General features: G+C 36.7%; 1 protein-coding gene across 6 annotated transcripts in view; it reads left to right on the top strand.

Annotated features, from left to right (window-relative positions):
* The window catches only part of LOC138692626 (transforming acidic coiled-coil-containing protein 2-like), a 302,133-nt gene that overhangs the window by 220,551 nt on the left and 56,738 nt on the right, over positions 1 to 24,844 (top strand). For all 6 annotated transcript variants that reach the window (XM_069815690.1, XM_069815681.1, XM_069815700.1 and 3 more), the window contains one exon: positions 9,368 to 9,492. In XM_069815690.1, coding sequence (XP_069671791.1) covers positions 9,368 to 9,492 — 125 coding nt within the window. The remainder of the gene's footprint in view (positions 1 to 9,367; positions 9,493 to 24,844) is intronic.

Here is a 24,844-nt window from a genome sequence, read left to right on the forward strand (position 1 = left end):
TGAATTTAGTCTGACATATTCTTCCTGTTCCCAAAACTGCTTAACCTCCTTATAGCCAGGTGTATTTTATAAACTGCATCCCACGTGATATCAGAAATGGTATTGGTGTCCTGGCTTGGCTACAGAAACGGCCGCGCCCAGTCTTCGCGTGTAGGTTCGGGGTTTGACCATAAAACACAGGAAGTCATATTAAAGTGCCGGAGTAAATAGCGTCTGCTTTGATGAAATTCACACAAGAATTTCGTGGTCTCTGTGTCTTCGAAAACTGTTGGTTATTTCTCCATTCTACAAGTCCTACGGTTGAAATGTGTTTTGAGAAGTGATGGTTCGAGCTATTTACAGCACGGCATCAAAGACTTCAACAACCCCTCGAACCCGAATCGTTTATTATTGTTTAAGGTTGACTGTATGCTCTCGCCAATTAAAACTGTACGATTCTAGTCATGTCACTGAATGTTAACATTAAAAACAAATCCTGGAAACTGCACAACTGCTTGTCTCACACGTAACCCAGTAACATGCATTACCAGGATTGTGATCAGCTTACTGCCGGGTCACTGCACTCATACATAACACAGGAAGAGACGAGGTTGCGTTGCATGAAACTCACAAATAGATGTTGCCTATTAAACCTCGAATGATATTTGCTCGTAATTTTAAAGCAGTGTTAGTCCAGAAGAAGACGAACGGAGAATGAGATGGGTCTATCAGTGTAATACTAGACCTGAGTAAAATAGTCCATGTTACGAGGCGCATCCAGAAAGTATGTTTCCCTATTAAAAAAAAAAAGAACACACACTTTCAGGAAAACATTTATTGGCAACAGGTACAGCAATGTTTCAGCTATTTTTCAACATAGCCACCATCAGAATTGAGACACTTGTATCGTGGGATCAACTTTTGTATCCCTCTGTCGCCTGTGAATGGAACCAGCGTGTGACAAACGTCTTCAGCTCTTCGTCGTTGCCAAAACGCTCACCGGAGGACAGGAATTTCTTGAGGGGGGGATATATATATATATATATATATATATATATATATATATATATATATATCTCCGGCCCATAGACCTGACAGAGCTGCTGATGAATTTCAATTGGCGCAATGCTTTGTGCATTAAAGAACTTTATCACCGACCGAACCTCGCAGGCGACGGGAGAAGGAATGAGAGCTTCCATTTCGGACCACTGCTGCCACGCTACTGGCACAAGGCGGGACCTGTCCGGCTGGCATATGATTGATACGTCATAGATCTGTTACGCATGCGCAATTGACACAGCTAATTACGTTTACTTCCAAGGGGAAAAAATCGGGAAACTTACTTTCTGGATGCGCCTCGTATGTACGTAATTGAGGCGTTCCCTGGAATATCAACGTAATGTACGATACGTCGTTTTCCCTTTTCCATCAAATTATTGAATCCTTAATAATACATCACCCTCCTGACAATATTTCCCTCCAACAAACACAGCGTCCTCTAGAAATATTTGAATGTCGTTCTGCGCAATGCTGTTACACCAGATCTAAAACGTTTGATGCTCTCTAAAATTCAAGATTTTGCAGTTAAGTTTTTGTTCCAAAGAACGCCTGAATTTTCTTTTCTTTTCTTTCTTCATTGTTCTTCTCTGCCTTTTGCTTTCTTGTCCTCTTTCTTCGCCCTTTCCCGATTTTCCTTCGTCTTTTCGTCCAACCTTCATTTCTTTCCTTGGCCGTCATTTCTTTAGTCTTTCCCTTCGTCTTTGTTTGCCCCATTCTTCCTCTGTTTCGTTCTTTTGTTTTTATTTGATTCGTCCCTTTGTATATTCCCTTCCTTCGTTCTTTATTGCCCCCGCCCCTTAAATTTCCCTTTGCTGTGATTTTTAGTTCCTTTCTTTTGCTTCGTTCTTTTGTTTCTTTCTTTCCTTCGCACTCTTGTTTTTTCCTTTGTTTTTTTGTTTCATTCCTTCGTTCTTTTATATTTTGCTTTGTTCTTTCGTTTCTTTCTTTCCTTTTTGGTTTTTTCATTGCTTCGTTCCTTTGTTTCTTTCGTTCTTCCTTTGTTTCTTTTTGTTCTTCGTTTCTTTCCTTCTTTCTTCTTTTGTTTCTTCCTTCACTTGATTCTTTCGTTTGTTTTTTCTTTTCCTTTGTTTTGTTCTTTCCGTTTCTTCTTTTACTCTATCCCGTTTTTTCCTTTCCTGCGTTTTTCCGTTCTTAGTTTGTGTCTTCCTTTTCTTGTTATTTCCATTTCGTTGCTTTAATTTATCAGTAGCATTGAGGCTAGTAATGTACTTTCAGTTGCTTAATCCATATCCATGCCACACATTTATATTGTGGTGTAATATCACTGACGGAAGTTCGCACTCTCTCTAAAAATTGTGCCCGGTGTCCCAGTTTCTTGTTCCTGTACAACGCAGGAACTTTCATTCCACAGAACAAAATTGTAGAAAGGTAAATAAATTTAATGAAACATGCCAGTTGCGGTGCTGATCTACTGATCAGAAATCTGACCATTAATCACTGGACAAAAATGATTGAGGCAACAGTACAGTAATGCGGCTTTTAAGGCCTCTAGCAGGCTTTAAGTTAATGTTTAACGGAATAAAGAAGTGACAAAATCTACTAAAAAATAAGTTTGAACTCCATAATAGAAGATAAAGTAGAGATGATGTGAAGATATGCAACATACGGAGATAACTATTGATTACATCAGTTGTTAGTTATTTTACAGATCTATTCTTCATCATCCTATAGGTCTGTAACATAACTAATATCCATGTAACCGGAAACAGGCCAACTGGGCTTAAACTGTGTTGATAATGATGATTTCACATAGCGCATCTTTTAAATGTAAATAGCAATACTCGAATTCACAGTGGCTGTATCGATTTATGGAAACAATCGTATAAACCGAGGTTTGCCACAGTAGTGGCAAAAAACCGGACCGACGGAATAATGTCCCCGAAATGAGCCACTGCGCATGCCACGCCCGCATTCACAAGATAGAGAGTAATCTATTGAAATTATTGTAGTTTAGACTGCTGACGTAGCCCATTTCGAAAGCTATTAGAAAATAAGCTGGTAAAATCTATGTTCTGGGAATAATAAGTTAAGTAGTAAAATATCGCTGCAATCGAAAAGTATTGGGAATAAATTTGAATAAGGAACAAAAAAAAAAAAGTTTCCTTCCCAGGCAGGATTCGAACCACGAAAGTCCTAGTTACCAGTCTATCGTGCTGTCACTGTGAACAAGACTCTGAAATCAGCTACAAGGGTCGGTCCGATTTTTTTGCCACTACTGTACAAGCGCTTCAAGTACACTTGACTGATGAACATGCGCTGCAGTCTTAGTCTCTTATACTCGTCAGGCAATCGACAATGGCTCCCTCTCTTAAGTGGCACTAGTACGGTCAATACATAATAATATAACCCGACGAAGGCAGTGGAATCTTGGCAAACCTGAATTTTGGCACCACTCATAAAAATTGAAGATATTCAATAGTGTAAAGTTGGGACATGGTAGGTACAGTACCTATTGAAGTCCCCCCCCCCCTGAACTTTCGTTTCCTTTTGAGTTCGTTGTGTTCAAAGGGCGATGGATAAAGTATTCAGCATAAATCCTGATACCGGTATTTAATGTTATTAATAACATAAGATTAAAATAATGTACACGAATTGTTATTTTTTGCCATACATATATTTGAATTTCTGTCTATTGCTTTATTTGTCCTTATAACCGTCTTAGAGGTGTGCTTATCGATATGGAAATAGGCATAATATCGATATTTTAAAAATGAGTACAATATCGATATGTCAATATGATATCCATATGCGATTTGCCATCTTATTAGCCCACGTATGATTATCCGTATATTATGAAGAGGAAAGTGATAGTGATTTCTTTATTCGAGGAGAAGGTTAAAAGAAAACACACTGCTGTTAATGTTACTTATTGTCACCAGTAACAGTTCGTCAGTATAACCAGAGAGCTGTTTAAATGTGCAAGTAATCTTTGAAATGGTAGAAAACAGAGTTGTTCTCTCCATACTAGTGCTTTTTTAGTTCTAAAGTACTTGCAGTTCCAACAACTCACATGCGTAGCTAAAGAATGTTTCCTGAAGCAAGCGAACTTTTGTCTGCACTACTGTTCTGCGATGTTCGAACATGAGGAGGCAACTCAGTTCGTCTTATTTCATATGGAAAACTAATCGCAAGATCTGTGCTAAAATTCTTCAGCGGTTAAAATATGAAGGAGTGGGAGTGGAGCAGCGAATATTTGTATAACAAGGTGGAACAAGCACGACGGACCTCCTCCTGCAGAGCGAATATAGAATTTTGCCATACTCGACAAACTTGAATCGAAGATAGCACCCATTAGGACGGTAAATTGAAATGCTGCACGTCATTCCCAGTTAAAGCCGAAACATGTCAGTACATTCGTACAAATGAGCATGAAGAGAGACGTTTCATAAGCAGTGTTGATATTATTATGGAATTGATATTGACAATCTCTAATAAAATTACATTTCGCTAGCATTTCGTTAAATTTTCTGAATATCTCTTTGTAAATCCATATTGTGCTCCAGTTGTTTCCTATTGATATTGCTACATATATTTGTGTCCCTTACTGACATATCCTCTGATTGAGGTTCTAATTGATATTTACATTATCAGTCAGTACATCTCACTAGATGGTATGTGTCAGAGGAAGAACAACTGTTTAAAAGCAACTGAAGTCTGAGTAGTGTAATATGTAGCTAGTCAGTGATGTATGCAATGGAAGGGGAAAGGAACTGGCCCTCCTACCCCATTATCTCCTGGCCTAGTTGCCTCATAAGTGGAGCCTTCTTGGTATTACTTACGAGGTTCAAAGCTTTCTTCGGACAGTTGATTAAGGAGTTTGGTACAGCTTAAAGGAGTAAAATTTTGGAAATATTCAACTTTTTTTTTTTCCTCCATTACTCTATCTTGTACAATAACGAAAATTAGTATGTGTAAAACACTGTCCTTCTGCTATATGATAAGCATATTTTTACGATTCAAAAAAAAAATATATATATATATATATATATATATATTTTTTTTTTTTTTTTCAAAATTCAAAGTTCATTGTGCAGTTATGAAGCGTTTCCCTCAAAACTCAAAGTATCCAACATTCTGTGATGAAATTTTTTGTGTTTATTTATGCATGTCATATCTACAATATGATGCAAAATCACTTCTATACCTTTGATAGATTGTCTGACAAAAAATAAATTCATTTTAAAAAAATGGTCAAATATCTAACACAAAATTTAAAAAAAAATGTTTATTATGGAATGTAGGTGAAAGAGCATGATATTGTAACATGAGTTTCAGCAATAAAATAAAAGAACATGATAAAGTTAACAAGTTTATGAGTTATGAGGGAAACGCTTCATTACTGCACAGCGAACTTTGAATTTTGAAAAAAAATATATATTTTTTTTTAATCATAAAAATATATATATATTTTTTTTTCATATAGCAGAAGGATACCAATTTTCATTATTGTACAATATACAGTAATGGAGGAAAAAAAATGTTGAATGTTTCCAAAAAATTTACTGCTGTAAGCTGTACCTAACCCCTTAAACAACAAACAACTGACATCGATTAGCACACCTCTGTACTGTCTCCGTCCGTGAGTTCGTAACAATACAAGTGACGTAATCTATGACGACTGGCTAATAACGAATGCAATTCTGTAAACGACTCTATTTGCGTTTGTTCAAATAAGTGGTGTATGCTGTATGATATGTGTGACTTATATTGGTATCGAATTCTTTTTTCTTTTTCTCCGTGAGTTGCGAGTATTAATCTTTTTCAGTTTTTGTTCTTAACGTATAAGGTCTGCTGTTAATAACATACTAGGCGTAAAGAAATCATTTTTTGAATTCATCCTTACTTTTATTCAACGGGTTGCAAGGAACAGTGAAGTGCATTCCATAACCTCTTCTCTGAAATCCCATCCTCAACTTTCCTTGGTGCAACCTGTTTTTAACAAACGAGGCTCTGGGGACGAGTTACAGCGGTATAACTGTTCCATCAAAAATAGAGGAAATGCCATTTCAGCGTGCTGACCTGCCATGGCATGCATAAGCATCCCCTAAGTTGTGAAGAGGGGATATGGTCGGTGGAGTTGTTTGACAGTCCTCCTGGCGAGGACATATGGACCCACTAACCAATGACAGGTGTAGTCCTCCAAACAGTTTGGAGGTTGTGTGTATGTAATATAACCGTCGTAATATGAAAATATGATGCCTACATTAAAACCGTTATCCTTTTTGCTGCGTCACTCTCCTGTATTGGAGAGAAAGAGAGTTAATGACTTTACTGCCAAGAATTCAGCATAATTTTAAGCATATCTATTTCATGCATAGTAACAGAATAGTGAAAGTGTAATATAAACACTGGCAGAAAATAAGAATTGCAGAAGGTAGCCTTCAGAACCTTATATCTATACAGTATATTACTTACAATGCAGTGTGCTTGGGTCTAATGTTTAGAAAAGAAGAGAAGGATATGTTCATTCGATTCATTGTACTCAATACATTTACAGAGTTCAAAGTTTCGGGAGTTATTTGTATAAGGTTTAAGGACTTCAAATTCATAGGGTTCTAGCATTAAGTAAATGCTCGAAAATGCACCATTTTCAAAAAGACATAAACATATTGAGTTCTTCATTTATTTGTTAGTGACATAGGCACAGTATGAGGTTATAAGGAAATTAAAAGCGATAGGAAGAACCATAAAAGTTTATTGTTCCTTCATAGGCATGATTAATCAAAGCACAAACAAAATTATAGGCTATTAAAATGGAAGTTCAAAGTGAGCCAAAACAAATCCTGCTAATCGGAGATAACAGGTCGTTTACCTGTAGATGGAGCAGCACAATTCAAATACGGTAAAGTATCGGAGAAACTTCCTTGTATTAAAACGAAAGTTTTACATCCAATTTGACAAAATATACTTTAATATTTCGGTTATTTGTTTAGTAACAAATCATACCACCGCGTCGCTGCAGCGTAAACTGAGCTCGTTCTGCAATTTTTAAGTCCACTCAAGTGTTTTGAGAGCATCGAGTAAAGGTATGCGGTATATTGGGTGATATTTAGAAGTTATCTGTTTGAGCAGCAGTGTTTTTCCCTGCTCTTAGCTAGAGCAACTGGGTAGCTGAAGTAATGGTTAATATAAGGTGCTTTAATTTTTTGTAATAGGGTCCTACGGTGTATCACCGATGGACATGATTTTATTTCACCACAAACTTTGATGCGAGTACAGGTCCAGAAATAAAATTCAAGTGGCCCAACTTTTGTTTCTGGTTCTGTACAAGAATATTTTTGATTGATGCGAAAATGCTCAAAATATTTTAATTAACAAATCCAAAGATTTTAGTTTTAACTTTGTATAGGGTTGAAATGAAATAATCCTGCAGATTTTCAAAGCGAATAACTCATGCTGTGCGTAACAAAAAAGTCTAATATAGTCCATACCATAGTTTTGTAAGAAAAACATATTTTTCCCAAATGTTTTAACATCCTCTTCGGTACCTAACTGTTGCCAGTAGGATTGTGATTTTTATCCATATCCATAGAAGATATGATAATCATTTATGCCTCTGGCGTATTTCAGTAGCTTAGACGGTTTTCGTGTAAATTTAATTTAAAAACTATTAATTTGAAGCCACTGACATATACGACTAGCTTGCAACATTCTAGCCAGAAAGCGAAATGGGAGGTACTTCACTAAGGCAGACAGATCTGAGTTCGTTGACCTCTTACATCTGTATTACGAGAATAAAGATCAGTATGTCAGCGGCGTTGTTGCCAGACTGCTAAACTTCAAACTCAGTTTTCTAATTAAGTGTGCATTTAATCACAAAACTTAATAATAGGTTTTCTATTCATTTAAATGTACCCTGTCGTCCCTTTAAATCAGCAGAATTATTTTACTTCCACTCTGCATAGTTAGAAATGATAACAAAATATATAGATTTTAGTCTTTGATGGTGACTGCATTCACAAAACTGTTTCGTTATTTACTTCCGACGTTCCGGCAGTAAAAGCTCCATGGTCAGGTTTTTGTTCTCCTATGAGTAGTAAATCGCAGCACTTGCCTAGAATATTGGAAACTTAAAGTTATTTTATCTGGAATTAAATTCATTTGATCTAATGCTTCATGTATGGATCATATTAGCCTATTTGGACTCGGATTTTGATGGCCTAAAAGTTAAAAATGAGGGCGAGTACAGTATATTATCACTATTGTCAGATGTATTACAGGATATTTAAGGCCAGCGCCTAGTTTATACTGCTTTGGAATTCAAAGAGTCTTTGATAAACATACGCCGTAACGAAGTACCCAGTGACAATGAGAATTCTACCCAAGATAAATGTTTGCTGATCTTGAACTAGTATCGTTGCAGTACTATCATTTAGGTCATCAACATTCGAGCCCTAATCATTACCTATCCACGGACTTCGATCGAAGCATGCGCTATAATTGGAGGAGATGCAATTGTTTCAAAATTATGGCAGATGTGTGCAGACACTGGTACAAATGAAACTGTTATTGTAAGTTCATTTTGTAAATTTAAATGTATATACTATAATTGCACAGTAGACATAAGACAAATTGTATTGTATAATTATTAATTTCAATTCAGGAATCCGCCCCTGAGCACGAGTTCTACTCTTTCAGGGGCGAGCTAAAGTTTTTCTGTATATATTATACTTTATGTTACAATTATTAGCAAAATAATAAATAAATAAATTTGAACTGTTAAACAAGAAATGTTTGGCAAGAGTGAAAGTAGGAAAGTCTTTCAAAGGGGTTTAAAACAGTCAAGGACATTGTTAGTTTTAATTGACGTACTTTATATCGTTATGAATTAATTTTTGGGGTGAGGGAAAAGATCTTCAAAGAATTATCTGCAGCAGTATTTGGTAAGTCTCACGTGCTATCCACCCACAAGGACGACGGCCTTTGTTGAAGGAATGAAGTGAACTCTTGAATTGTAACAAGTAATCGCTCTTCAAAAGATACAGAATAAGTGCTCTACTTCTTAATGCAACTACTTCACTCTTGGTTTTAAAATGCCTGTCGGTATTGAAATTTCTGAACCCACCACTTTAGGATTCGCGTGTTGCAAATTCTAAGAAATTGAACTTAGTGAACACACACTCTGATTTATGTGATTAGAGAAGTGTATCATAATTTTTCGTATAAACTGTGATATTGTGTTGTTTCTGTTGTGACGCAAAGACGCGCGTCCCACTTTGGTAATGACCTTGGTCACATAATGGCAGTGGGAAGAACTGGTTTAGGTATTGAACCATCAGATGGTTTAACTTGGTTTCTTTTTGTGCAGACTGGCGGAGGCGGAGGCAACAGTCCAGCTTCTACGCCCGTAGTCAGCAAACCAGAGCACGAGGCGAACGTTCAGTTCGCTCGCGAATTTGTGGTCGAGCTTGTAGAGACCGTCCCGAAGAAAAGGTAAGCCGCACGTCCAAAATGAACGAACGCCTCCTTTGTGACGCAGAAACAATAACTTGCCCCGAGCCCATTGCCAGACGACCCAACCAAATTGTTCCACATTTCCGTACTACATTCAAATCCATGTCTGTTTTTTCTGCATGTTGATTCAGAACCTTGGCTTTTGTAGTGTACTGTAAGAACATTAGACTTCAGCTGCTTGTACATGATCAAATTTTCGCAAAAATCAACATTACAGAAGACTGTAACTGATCGAAGACTTGATAGTTCTTTGAAGGAATTGACCATCGAGATTCGGAAATATTATGGCGCCAAGAAAAAAAAAAAAAAACATGGCGCCCTGGCCGAGAAAAGATGTTTGCGAGTAAATTCATTTATGTATATGAATTAAACCCACGTGTGTACGCCATGGGTTCTGTGGAATGTCACATAAAATGACGAAAAATAATGCGTATGAAGAAACTGCAGGGCAGATACCTCGAGTTAAATACCAGTGTATGCATTTTTAATGAAGAAAATTCTAATCTAGATACTACGCAAATACTAATCATGAATATTTTGTTTTAAAGCAATATCCATTTGTAATATTCTTCGTTTAGTGTACCGTACAGTTAAGTATTGCAAATGTTATTTTGTAATTGTGACCCGTTGCACGAAAAGGGACCTAAAGTCGTGAAAGGAAATTTTTACAGGAGAACAAAATAACGAATTTGCGATTTGCGGTGTAAAAACTGCATTTCTATGTTTCAACACCTTGCGCTATCTGTAGGCTTTTTTACATACTAAACTAGGACGTAGTTTTACACAGTGCTTCTTAAATACCTAAATCTTTCTTACAGTTGCTAAGAAAACAAGTGAAAACTTTAATTTCATTTTTCTCGAAAAGAACATAATGTAATATCAACATTCAATAAGTAATATATTAAAATCTGTAGCACCTAGAACCATGAATTTTTTATGCTCATATTTCATCCTCTTTTTGGAGCCACAAAAAAAAATCCGACTTCAGGTCCCATTTCCTGCAACTAATCACAAATTATAACTTAGTTATTCTCCTAAGAATTTATATTGTAATATTTGGTAGGTACGCCTACCTAGGTTACAATGGACTTGAAGTCCACACCTGTGGAGTAACGGTTAGCGCGTCTCGCCGCGAAACCAGGTGGCTCGGGTTCGATTCCCGGTTGGGGCAAGTTACCTAGTTGAGGTTTTTCCGAGGTTTTCCCTCAACCCAATATGAGCAAATGCTGAGTAACTTTCGGTGCTGTACCCCGGACTCATTTCACCGGCATTATAACCTTCATCTCATTCAGACGCTAAATAACCTGAGATGTTGATAAAACGTCGTAAAATAACCTATTAAAAATGAACTTGAAGCACGTGTTTCACAATATTGTATAATCCTTAGCAATATGAAACAGTGTTTGGGAAATATTTTTCAATCTTGATCAATCTTTGACAAATGAAGAGCACAGGAGGAAAACTTGATAAGTCCAAAATTAACGATTTTCTATTTTAGATGCCATGTAATAGCTCAGGTAGTGTAGATTTGTGTAGCTTAACTGTACAGAATAATAACCTCATTAGTCCAAATAAATTTGAAGAGAGATAACACAGAAAACAATAGAATATAATGGGTCTTGAAACGTTTAACATGCTCTCCTGCAAAAAACCGTAAAACGTGACTTACCTGGTTTTTCCCTCTGTACTCTTCAAAGCTGCTTTATGCTTTCATTTTATGTGCTGCGTAGAAAGTGTAGGTGAGCATAGCGCTTGAAAACGTTGTTTATTACGATTTTCGTTCCGCAGTTGAAATGTCAGAAAATAATTGAATCAAAAAAAAATTCTTCAGAAGGGTACAAAAATTGTAAAAATCATAACATTGTTCTACTAAACAATAATTTCAATTATCTGTAATGGTGTCAACTGTTGATTTAGACAAAAACAAAGTTTCCCATCGCATACAGAATAGACATATCGCAGTTTTATCTTTAACTCAAAAAAACTTACTTACAAATAGCTTTTAAGGAACCCGCAGGTTCATTGCCGCCCTCACATAAGCCCGCCATCGCACAGTGTGCAATAATGCAAATCTATAACAATGCGATAGACTGCAGAAAAGTTATTAATTTTGTCCAGCTAATGATTTGCGTTCTGATTCACTGTGCGTTTGTTAAGGTTAGATAAAAATGTGTCCAATGTATTTTTAAACTGATATTCCATACCATGTGAATAATATTGTAGGCCTAAAACACTCTCACAGTGATTAAAAACTTCCTTTGTCAGTGATTCTTTTCTGCTGTTAAGCCAAACATGGAACAGTTACCGTACGCCCCACTACTGAAAAAAAAAAATTAATTACTAATAAATGCGCAAGAACGCGCAAACTTTAAAACAAGGATTCGACCCTCTAAATGATGCTCTATTAAATGGTAAGAGAATTGTTGTAACTGGACGTGACCGGCTATACTAAAACTCACATTATATTTGGAGAACTTTAAGAAAATAAGTTCTTCAATTGTAATATTTAAACCCTACTGTAAGAAGGAAAATACTTTATAAACTTCTAATTGGAGTTACATTAGTAAGAATGTACCTATATGAACAAATTACATGTTTCAGAACACAAAAAATCACTAACATTTCGCTCTTTTACACCCATATAGAAACCTCTCTCTCTACGACTTAACCGAAACTGAAGTGTTAGGAAGAACTCAAAGTTTATACCCTTCTAAATATAGTTTGCCGCTGATAAATTAGTGAAAGCTATTACTCACAACATTCTTCAAATGTTAAAAAACACGAATTCATATTCACCTATGCATAATTAAACAAGTCGAAATTTGATTTTTGTCCATCTAGATCGGAAAAATTGCACATTGTACATCGGTCCCTATCCAGTCTCTATCATCATATCCCACCTCCCTCAAATGTATTTTAATATTATCCTCCCATCTACGTCTCGGCCTCCCCAAAGGTCTTCTTCCCTCCGGTCTCCCAACTAACACTATATGCATTTCTGGATTCGCCTATACGTGCTATATGCCCTGCCCATCTAAAACGTCTGGATTTAATGTTCGTAATTATGTCGGGTAAGAATACAAATTGAACAAAAATGTTGGTTACGACGTTATTCGGGTGAATGATTCAAATTTAAAAGTGGATGTTGTTAAATGACAATACTTAATACTGATTTTGCGTGAACGTTAAAAATGTTTATTATTATTATTATTATTATTATTATTATTATTATTATTATTATTATTATTATTATTATTAGCAATAGTTGTCGCCACATTACTCAACCAGGAGATAAACCGTGAAAGGAATGTGCTTACTATTGCGTCATCTATTGGAGCGAAGTAGATAAATGATATTAAATTTAGAGTTATAACGTCAGTTTAAAAATCATGCGCTGTCCTGCATATGTTATTTCCTGTATGGAGGGATTAAAAGGCAGGAAATTAACCGTGATCTGATTTTGTAACTAGGGTAGTATAAAAATGTGTATATCAGTGTTATTGTTAGTGCTGTGAGAGCTAGCCAATAGAGATACGAGTACCCACGTGTGTGACCTTATGACATCAACATTCATTCACAGCATCACCCCGCTCCCTCTCATTCCCTGGAGACTTTCTCGTGGTTGGAGTACAGTATAAAAAGGTGCAAGCTGTGTGCCGCTTATCAGGTTGTGATTATAGATATTACAAACAAAATACAGTAAACACCCTTAATCAGGACCCGCTTGGTTTAGTGTTTCCCGAATTAGCAAGAGTTTCTTGTATCAAATTCAGGGGCGTATTCTGCGGACTACCGGGGCTACCGGCTGTAGCCCAAGGAAATTACAAAAGAAAAAGTTTATAATATAACATAATGTAATAATTTTGTATTATTAGTTTTACCACAGTAATTAAAATTAAAGTAATTGTTAGATTTATATGCGCTCTCTGCTCTCGAAAAGAAACAAGTTGTCAAGGCGACATCACTGGAGAAACCGCTTGCTACGTGAGGTAGCCTGTGACCGTACCGCACACGCTGTCCGGTCGCACAACTGCCCATCCCCCCGCTCTCTTCTGTTTCCAACGTGCAGTGTAAGGCCGGGTGAGTTGCCGCTCTCGTGATCGGTTTCTTCGCAGGCGCGAAGCAACAGTACGCTTAGCACGCTAGCTCATGAATGTGATTGTGTTCTTGCAGTGCAGTATTTTAAATTTGTGATTTGTTCGAGTGTCTAAGAGTTATATTAATTGTGAATTATTAAGTTTTTAATTTCCCAATTAAGTGATATTGTGAAAAATATGGCAGAACAAGTTTCTGGAGAGGTTTGTGTTGAAAATGACTGTGTAATAGAAGGTTTATTAAAAGTGCCTTTTAACCGTCGTACATATAACGAGGAAGTTGAAATTGTGAAAATGGAAAGACCAACTCCTGAGTTAAATTTGTCCATGGACGTAAAAGAAAAACAGCGTGAGTACACACGCCATTTCACTTCAACATCATATGGTAGGTGGAATTGGTTATGTGGTAGTTCTAAACTGTCTAAACTATTTTGCTGGCCATGTTTGTTATTTAGCCGCGAAACTAATGTGTGGTCAAAAGAGGGTTTTCTAATATGAACTCCCTTCGAACGGCAGTCCTAAAACACGACAAATCAAAAGCTCATATTTGTAGTAGCATGAACTTTGCAAACTTTGGGAAGACAAGAATTGATTTACAGCTAGATAAGCAAAAAGCTCTACATATCAACCAACACAATGCTCCTGTGGAAAAAAAATCGGGAGATTTTACTGCATCTTATTAACGCAGTCTGCTTTTTAGGAAAACAAGAATTGGCTTTTCGGGATCATAATGAGAGTGTGGAATCAGACAATAGAGGAAATTATATTGAATATTTAAGTTCCTTAAGTGAATTTGACCATTTACTGGCCAATCATCTTGAGAGTTCAACAGTATTCCGTGGTACTTCTCCCGCAATTCAGAATGACTTAATATTTGCTATAAGTGGGGTTATGATAAAGAACATAAAATCTGAAATAGAAGAAGCACCTTTTGCGGCCATTGTTGTTGATGAAACAAGTGACTGCTCTAATCAGAGTCAATTGTCCACTATTTTAAGATACGTCGTTAGTACTGCCAATGTTCAAGAACGGTTTATAGGATTCACAAATGTCAGTTCGGGCAAAACTGCTGCTGCTTGGTTTCAGCATGTGGAAGGTGTTACAGCAGAATACAATGTCGGCAATAAGTTAATTGCACAGACATACGATGGTGCTTCAGTTATGGCGGGAAATATTAATGGCTTAAAAACAAAAGTTCAAGGAAAGTATCCTCAAGCACTATTTGTCCATTGTTACAGCCATGTTCTCAATTTAGTTTTGCAACAAACTATTTCATCCATTCCAGAATGCCGCATTTTTTTTTTCAAAACACTGTCGGGTTTAGCTGCATTTTTCTCATCATCTCCTAAAAGATCAGAAAAACTCAAGAATTTATGAAAAAGAAACTCCCAAAAGTAGCACCAACTAGATGCAATTTTACATCTCGGCTTGTAAATACAGTAAAGGAATACAGAGAACAACTGACTGCTTTCTTTGAAAATATCGTTTGTAATGACTCTGAAGAAAACTGGATTGATGATGTAATTGTGCAGGCTCAAGGATATTTGTATTTTTTCACACAGTTTCAGAATATATTTCTTCTTGAAGTCTATGCTAGAGTGTTCGCACATACAGATGTGCTCTACAATATTCTTCAGACAAAAAGTCTAGACATAGCATACTGCTTGCAAGAGGTATCAAAGTTAAAAAATACTATATTCGAGTTCAGACGTAGTGGGTTTCCGTCCATATGGAGTAATATGGAAAATGAAAATTCTTCAGCCAATACAATGGAACCACCATTAAAGCGAAGAAAAGGAGATGATGAATTGAAATACAGGCAGCTGTACTACAGCATACTAGATCGTATGCACATGGAAATTACTGACAGATTTTCTGATTGTGGAAAGCTTCAGTTCACATATCTTCTAGATTCTCAAAAATTTTCTGCTTATAGAGAAAACTTCCCGAATGAGGCACTAAACAAATTATTTCAGTCCTATAACAGTCACTTTGATCAAGTACGTTTGAAAAATGAATTAAGTGTAATATATTCAGCAGAGGTCTTTGATTTTTCGAACAAACCTATCCATGAAATATTTATTATCTGCCATATATGAAAACCAGCTGAACCAAGTTATTCCTGAAGTCCTTAAATTGGCAACATTAATTGTGACAATACCAGCTACGTCAGCATCAGTAGAAAGAACATTTTCTGCGTTGAAGAAAATAAAATCCTACTATAGATCAACTCATACACAAGAACGTTTATCCGGTTTATCCGGCTTGGCACTGATGTCCATTGAAAAGTCATTTCTACAGAAACTTCGCAAGCGGCCCAACTGTAATTTCAATGACGAAGTCATCAAAGTATTTTCGTCCCAATCAAGACGTCTGAAATTCATATATAAATAGGTAAGGAATTTTATTATAGGGACTTTAAAATGTATTTTGTGTAATAATAGGGTCAGTGGTAGCCCAGGTCCTTAAACCAGTATACGCCACTGATCAAATTGTATTCTTCAGAACGCCTGTTCGGATTAAATGATATTCGGTTTATCGGATGGTTACTTTATCTCATACTGTAAACAATCTACGCTCAGCAAAGTTTTGTCGTTTGCGATGTAAAGCCCTGCAAAGTAGACATTCGCGACCTGCGACCCGTGTTGAGCTAATGTATACAATAAACACAGGATTAGTAAGCTGGCTTCTTATAACCTGGCAAGAACTGTGTGTTTATTGTGGATCAAGAGGTGTTTTATATAACAATTTTCTCTTCTCATGTTTGCCCTGTGTTATCTTTAAATGGTAGTCGTGCGTCATGTGGACCACATGATCAGTAAGTCTCGCTATTTGTAATTTTTTTACATTGGTTCTTACAATCACACGAATTAGAACGAAATATATCATAAGACCCAGTCTTTGCATAATTATGATGATTATAATACTTACTTACTTACTTACTGGCTTTTAAGGAACCCGGAGGTTCATTGCCGCCCTCACATAAGCCCGCCATCGGTCCCTATCCTGAGCAAGATTAATCCAGTCTATCATGAAAGAGGTTGAAATGTTTCCGTAACATTCTACATACCGTGTAATAAGAAAGTACACTCATTGCATAATTATACATGTAGGTCTGCTACGTTTTCGTAACTGGTTACTAAACTATGTCGTCTTTGTCATCATTGAGCAGTTGTTTCCTTGGGATGATCGCCAGAAGTTGCCTGCCTGGCAAACTTAGACAAAATAAAATTAAACCTAATCAGCTGTTTCTGTGTCCGTTACATTCAGAAGTATAGCAACACTTGTTGGTTATATGCAGAGACCGGAAGTTTAGGCTGGCAAAAAGGCATCATAAATAGCTAAAATAGGCAGGCAAAAAGGCATTATAAATAGCTAAAATAGGCAGGCAAAAAGGCATCATAAATAGCTAAAATAGGCAGGCAAAAAGGCATCATAAATAGCTAAAATAGGCAGGCAAAAAGGCATCATAAATAGCTAAAATAGGCAGGCAAAAAGGCATTATAAATAGCTCAAATACGCAATAAAAGGCAATTACAAAAACCTTGCACTAGACCCCCAACCTTGCACTTTCCACAAAGGGTTTCGGCAGCAAGAAAAGCTTTACATAAGTCGAATGCAAATTGAGATTTTCGACTCGATGTTAAAATAAATTACTGTTAGAAGCAAAGAAATCTTCTTCCCAGTAGCCTTGGAAAGTGCATTTTTGTGTTAGGTGGTACTGATATGTTGCGATATGAAATATTTAGCTTTTATAGCTACATTAACGTCGAAATGAAAACTGAAAGAAAAATAACGTTAGACCCGCATTCATTGTTGCCTTGTCAAATAAACACAAGCGATAATTAAAACGCTTACTGTTATACATTTTTTCACAGCAGCACTCATTGTTGCAAAGAGAATATGAACTGACTGAAAGACAGTACCATACATTCGGTGAAGTCACTTTCATTGTAGCGGTTATAGAAATAAATTAAAATATACCTGTAGGCAATTTTTAATAATAAATTAATTAATAATAGATAAATAATCGAATAAAGGTAAAAAAAAGCATTTATTTTGTAAATTAGGCATTTATATTAAAAAAGGCAGAAAAGAGCAACATAAAACTGTGACGTTTCAATCACAAAGGTATAATTCGTACAGATTTACTTTTAAAATTAAGATAGATGTAACACATTTAAAAAGGCATTCTGCCAAAGTTCCGGTCTCTGGTTATATGTTTTGACTTGGCTTTTCGAGGGTTGGCACTTGGACTTGCTGGAGCCCATTGTACGCCTTATATAGGGTGTGAACAATATAAACTGCCAAAATTACATAGACAGTACATGTCGGTCTACTGAATAAAATGTCTAGTGAAAATTAATTATGTCTTATAATTTTTAATTTATAAAGTACCATGTTTAAAGATTGACAATAGTATAATTATTTGTTTACATTCTGACAACGTGAATGTCATTGTCAGTGGCTTTGCGCCCAATACATACAAATATATAACAGAGTAACAAACGGTTGCTTCAGCATACTTATCGGCAAAGTAAATAATGACTAGACTTCGTGGAATTGCCACGAGAATCGTAAGGTTTACTGCGCATGCGGTATCCACTGTATGAGAAGGGGACGTGCAACGGATGGAGTATGCCTCTGATGTAAACACTGAGCAGTATACTGCGGTTACAATAAAACATCTATCCTGCATTCAAGAAATATAATGAATGATCATTAAAGTAGGAAATGTCTAAACATGTAAATACACAATTATTTTTGTAGTGAGATATATTATTAACTCTTAAAATTTAATGTAATATACTCGCATCATCCTTGAATATGTGCATTGCAGTGAAGAGTTACGTACATTTTGAGCGACTGCAAAGTGAACTTCCTCCGATGGTCACTCAAACAGTTTTTATATTGCAAAAATGTACGTTCAACATCACACGATGTAATAGGTGCATATTTGAAGAACGGAAAGTCACTACTTTTTAGTACACCACCTTCAGACGTCTTGTCGTGACCTGATAGTACATCATTTATAATACGAAGTTGTGCATAGGCAGAATTTTTCGCAATAATGTTTCTCAACTTACATTTCACTTTTTCTGAAATTAGTGAATTGTTATTTTGGATAACGGTTTGTGATACTTTACTCACTATATTAAGGGCTTCTGGGAGTTGTAGTTTAGACGATTCTAACAGGGTGATGCTTTTGGACACTATTTTAAAATTAGAATCAATGAACAGAATAGCTTCCAATAGCTGTTCAGAACGCAATGATTTTACTGCTGCAAAGCGGAACTGTCTGTGCTATCCAATGCATCAATTACCTCCATTATTTTTTCGTAATATTCTGCATAATAATTAACAGCATCCAACCAAGTTTTCCAACGGGTCAAGACTGGCTGCGGGGGTAAGGGTATTCCAGGGGCAATTGTTTGGAACAGCAACAATCTCATTGTAGTATGTTTGATTGAATTCTTGTCTGCACTGAACAACCACAGTAATGCAAAAACAAGTGCTTACATAGGTATATATTAGCTGTAGTTGCTCTATCTATTTGGACCGGTCACATCTCTTAACATGAACTGTTTATACTATGAGACTGGGAGGTCGCTCACCTCTTCTGTACTACCGTACATCGGCAACCTGATTGCATGCTGCGTGTGGCAATTCAACGAAGTCTAATAATGTCTATTTAATCTCGTTTTCAAAGAAATTAGTCACAAAACACCTTTTTTGTGGTAAAATCTTGACAGTTACAGAAAAACAATGCGACTTCTTTCTTCAGTTATTTATGTTCTACTACATTGTAATTTTTGTAGTACACCCTGTATATGCGATGAGTTTCATGTCCGACAGGTGGCCCGGATGACATTCATGAATCCGATGCTACAGGCTGACTCATGAATCCAATGCTTATAGGTGGGCTAGTCCTAACAGAATCAGGTCCCATCCACAAACGAGTAAATCATAAGCTCCAAAATCCGGAGCTGAAGCCTTTTCTATATCAGCAACGGAAACCCTTACTACCCCCAAGACTTCACCCCAGTCTCTTTTTAACTAGTGCATGAAATTAGGGGAAGGAGGAGAGTGTTGGTGGAATGATGCTCGTAGAAGAAACGGGAGTACCTCGAAAAAAACATCTGCAGTGTGGTTTGCTTTGTCCACCACAAATCCCTTCACGACCTTGTGGGAAATTCGAACCCTGGCCTCCCGCCTGGATGGAAGACCAACTTGAACCACAGACGCGGCTATTACATGTTTTTAATCGTTATGTAACGACTCTACCAATTAAAAAGTTATCTAGCGTCAGTGGAGTTGATTATAGCGGGATAGGTCCGAGGATTCTTCATTTTGATTACCTTACATTGTCTTAAGATTTGGGGGGAGGAGGAAACGTCGAAAACCTTCCAACCTAATATTCAGCCCAAGCAGGATTCGAAATCACGGCCGAGCTCAGCCTCGGATCAGTGTTACTATGTGTTACGGATAGATTAAAAATAAAATTAAGTACTCATCAAATTATTGTTCTCCAACCAGAAGATTAACCGTGAAAGGAATATGCTTACTATTGCGTCATCTATTGGAGCGAAGTAGATAGATATTACCGTTATAACGTCAGTTTAAAAAACATGCGCCCTCCTGCATATGTTATTTCCTGTGTGGAGGGATTAAAAGACCAGGAAATTAACCGTGATCTAATTTTGTAACTAGGGTAGTATAAGTATGTGTGTTTTATCGCCGCGCTCTCATGCTTAACATGTCTGCATCATACAATAACATGCGGTGTGCATTTAAAACATAATTTTGCCGACCGATTGTTGCTCTGTAGGTTTCACTCTAAGCGTCACGTTGTCACGTCTACTTCCTCGATAAGAATAAGCACTAGTTTGTTATATTGTTAAATGGCTATTATTATTATTATTATTTCATATACGAGTACGTCGACATTCTTAACTCTTAATAATAACTCTTTAATAATAATTTTAATCACATAGCTTAATGTTCGTCCTCAGCACAAGACATTGGATTAGACAAGTAGATGTCATTTAATAATGGAAGCAGCTTATTGGTTGCAATATTGAAATTGAGGCGAGTGATTGGAGCGGCGACATAAGAAATTGAAAACAATAATGCAATTAAATTTCAAAGACCTGCTGAAATGCACGAGGCCGCTCAAAGACCTGCCGAATTTTAACCATGAGAGCGCGGCGATAATATCAGTATTATGGTTTGTGCTTTGAGAGTTAACCGATCGAGATGCGTGTACCCACGTATGCGACCTTATGACATCAACATTCATTCACAGCATTACCCCGCTGCGTCTCATTCCCCTGAGACTTTCTCATGGTTGGAATACAGTATCATACTTATTCTACAAGATACTGTTTCTCTCCCACTAATTGAACCTAAGTGTAATATCGAATCTGGTCTGGGGCATAGCTCTAATTTCAGCTCAAGACTATACATTTTTTATGCTCGACCATGCCGAAATGTGGTAATTATACATCTGGTAGCAGCCCTTTAATGGACCTCATTAAAGTACACTTATTCACTAAAGTTCAGGTGTTCCACCAATCAGAAAACACCATTGTAGCAATATGAAAGCGCAAGTATCGATTATTCTCGGATATGCAATCGTAAGACAACTAGCGAAACGTCACGGAGGCCGGAAATCCAATACTGTCGCAGGAGGTTATGTTCTGTTACTATAATAATTAGCGTTAATTGTAAATAATATTCAAATAAATTCAATTTGTCATCTCGTTTTTCAGTGTCTAAATCAATTTCAAGATTATATCAAGACTAATGTTTATTTTACTCTCTAGATTATTATCAAGGTCAATGACATTTGTTCTTCGGAAAAAATTAATACTTTCGCGTCTGCGCACATCTCACAGTTTACGAGATATTGCACAAGGTCAGTTCCGCTCCCCAGTCAGATAAGAATAACATGAATACTTATGAATAATTTCAAGTTATAAATATGGTCGAGCATAAAAAGTCGTATGAAACTTGCCTATAATGGTAATTAAGACGCTCGTATGAAAATTATGAAACGAGCGCAAGCGAGTTTCATAAACATACTCGCGTCTTAATTACTACCATTATAGACTCGTTGCATAATGTACTATTATTAGTGATTATTCTCACGTCATAACATTAGTGGATGATTTTGGATTAAAGTACAAATTATGTTTGCAAACTTTTATCGAACAAAAAAACGGACTCTTAAGAATTTTTTCTGCATTTTTATATCATAATTAGACTTTGGGCCTTCCCTTTAAAACAAATCGTGGCTTCCACGTACCGGTAGTGATAAAACTGCGATTAAGTCGTTGCATTATACACACTGCTCAAGGAAATGCATCTTTCAACGTTCTTAGAGGAAATTGGTAGTCTGTTGCTATTCCTAGAAGCCATACTCGACATAAACGAATGTCTGGGCATTATTTTCCTTGAAGAGGGTTTATCGGATCTCAGAGCGAGAGAGTCTGGCGTATGACATTTTGCTGGGCGTCTGGTTGAAAGATTCCAGCATCTATTGTAAAGAGGAACAGGAAAAATATGATCCACTCTTTGGTGACAGAGTACTAGAGATGGAAGATCGGTCCCTTGAGTGGAAAATATCTTGTTTTCCATTTGTGATTTGAGTAAGAATAAGCATTTCCATGTGAAAAGATTGAAATAATTCTTTCTTTCTTACTCTGCTTATCTCCCCTTTTTGTCCTACTTAACTACTGCGGGTAGTGAAAGGAGATTCATCTGATCGTACGCTAGACGTCTCACAATTGCGGGCCTCCCTGGTCATGGGGTGAGCATGACGCAGAGCCATCGCTGACTAGTTATAAATTGTAGTCTACGAAATTTGAAGTAGTCCTTAAAAAAGGTTGTTTTATTGGTCAGCTGATGTAATACCGTATCTAGCAACCTTCCACGTCTCTGGGCAATCTTATTAATTGAGGCTAGAATCAAATTAGTGCAGCCACATGGGCGGTCCAACGTCGACTTCAAAAGACCTGTAAAATTATTGTAGGCAAATTTTCAAACTTTATTTACAATAAGAATACTAACAGTCGGCGATTCTAATTCATAACATTTTCAATAATTTTATTATAGTTTATTATTATTATTATTATTATTATTCATTAATAATTCTCTCCCCAGGGGAAGTATTTCACTGCAAACCCAGCATTCTCCAATCTTTCCTATTTTCTGCCTTAGTCTCCTCATATGATCCATATATCTTAATGTCACCTGTCATCTGATATCTCCTTCTGCACCGAACTCTTCTCCAGTTTACCATTCCTTTCAGTGGATCCTTCAGTGGGCAGTTTCTTCTCAGCTAGTGACCCAGCCAATTCCATTTTCTCTTCCTAATCATCTTCTTTCTTCATCCACTCTTTCCAGCACAGCTTCATTTCTTAATCTGTCCATTTCACACGCTCCATTCTTCTCCATATCCGCGTTTCAAATGATATTATTATTATTATTATTATTATTATTATTATTATTATTCATTGTTTTCTGGCCAAGGACAGGTCTTCCACTGCAAACCCAACATTCTCCAATCTTTCTTATTTTCTGCCTTTCTCTTAGTCTCCGCATATGATTTATGTATCTTAATGCCGTCTGTCATCTGGTATCTTCTCCCGTTCACCATTCCTTCCAGTGCATCCTTCAGTAGCCAGTTTCTTCTCAGCCAGTGACCCAGCCAATTCCTTTTTCTCTTCCTGATCAGTTTCAGCATCATTCTTTCTTTATCCACTCTTTCCAACACAGCTTCATTTCTTATTCTGTCTGTCCATTTTACAGGCTTCATTCTTCATATCTACACTTCAAATGCTATTAATTGGTTTTTTATCGACACTGTGTCAACAACTCTGTTATTTAGCGTCGATGAGATTGGTGATAGCTAGATGGAATTTGACGAGATGAGGCCGAAGATTCACCATAGATTCCTGGCATTCACCGTATAGTTGGAGAAACTCTGGGGGGGAAAAACCCAACCCGGTAATCAATCCAAGCGAGGATCGAAGCTATGCCCGAGAGCAATTACGGTTCGGCAGGCATGAGCCTCAGCCGACTGAACTACGCCAATAGCTTATTATTATTATTATTATTATTATTATTATTATTATTATTATTATTATTATTATTATTAGTCGTAACTTCCGCCTCGTCATTTGACAAGTCGAGATTTGATCCCAGGGACCGCTTATTCTGACTTGAAGTGTAATGGTTTCACAAGTCCTTCCAGTCGATTGCTGGGTTATTACCAATTTTATAAAAGACCAGGAGCTGTCTTCTTTCCGATCCTAAGCAACCATTCAATTATCGCTTCTCATACCTGATGTGGTGGGTGCGGAAAAAAAAAAATCAATCTATGAGCTGACCATTCCATACTATAAAAATGCCTACCATCTTAGTTACTGGTCTGTTTATTGGTGCAAGAGGAACCATCATCACTCGTCTCCTTTCTTAAATACCAACTATCATCGTTAAAGAAGTAGCTATTGAGTCATTGAAGCTATCAATTTAATCCTACGACATCATCTTTATTCCACGTTCTGAGCTGCCTTTCTTGTACCACATTATCCTTTTACACTTTAAATTTTCTATTGATAACTTTATTGTAAAATTCCTGATTTCTTATGTTCCATTTCATTTTAATGTTATTTCCATTAGGGCCTATTCCTTGTCATATTGGCAACCTCCCAAGTTGGAGAAGACAAAAATTTTAATGATATGACTAACTTCCGCGATAGGTCTACCACCATCTATCCGTGAAGTATTTCCTTTCCCTGCCAACGTGCCATCTCTGGGCAAGATGGGTAAATCCGAAAATATTATTACCTGTATAACAACAAAACTATGGATCCCATTTTATTTTAATTTGTGATGTAAAAAAGAAGATACATTTTTTTTTTATTGCTGAGGGAAGCAGTAGAGATCGAACATGTGATTGTTGTGTACTCTAGCTTGAACTGTTCTGAGCTATGTAATCATTTCATAAAACACGAGAGTTCTTGTCTTTGTTATCCTTACTAGTGTAGAAATTTGTGTGGTAACCTTTCTCTTAGAATTTTACATATCAAGCGTTTATATTTCGGCTGGCTATACATCTCTGTCACGGTTACTCTATGTGCAGGTTATGTTACAAATGTTTCCTGTTTTGTTTTTCTGAACCACAGAACTGTTTTGTGTGATATTACAGAAGTAATACAAAATTGTTAAAG

Source organism: Periplaneta americana, chromosome 2, assembly GCF_040183065.1.
Source record: "Periplaneta americana isolate PAMFEO1 chromosome 2, P.americana_PAMFEO1_priV1, whole genome shotgun sequence".
NCBI lineage: Eukaryota > Metazoa > Arthropoda > Insecta > Blattodea > Blattidae > Periplaneta > Periplaneta americana.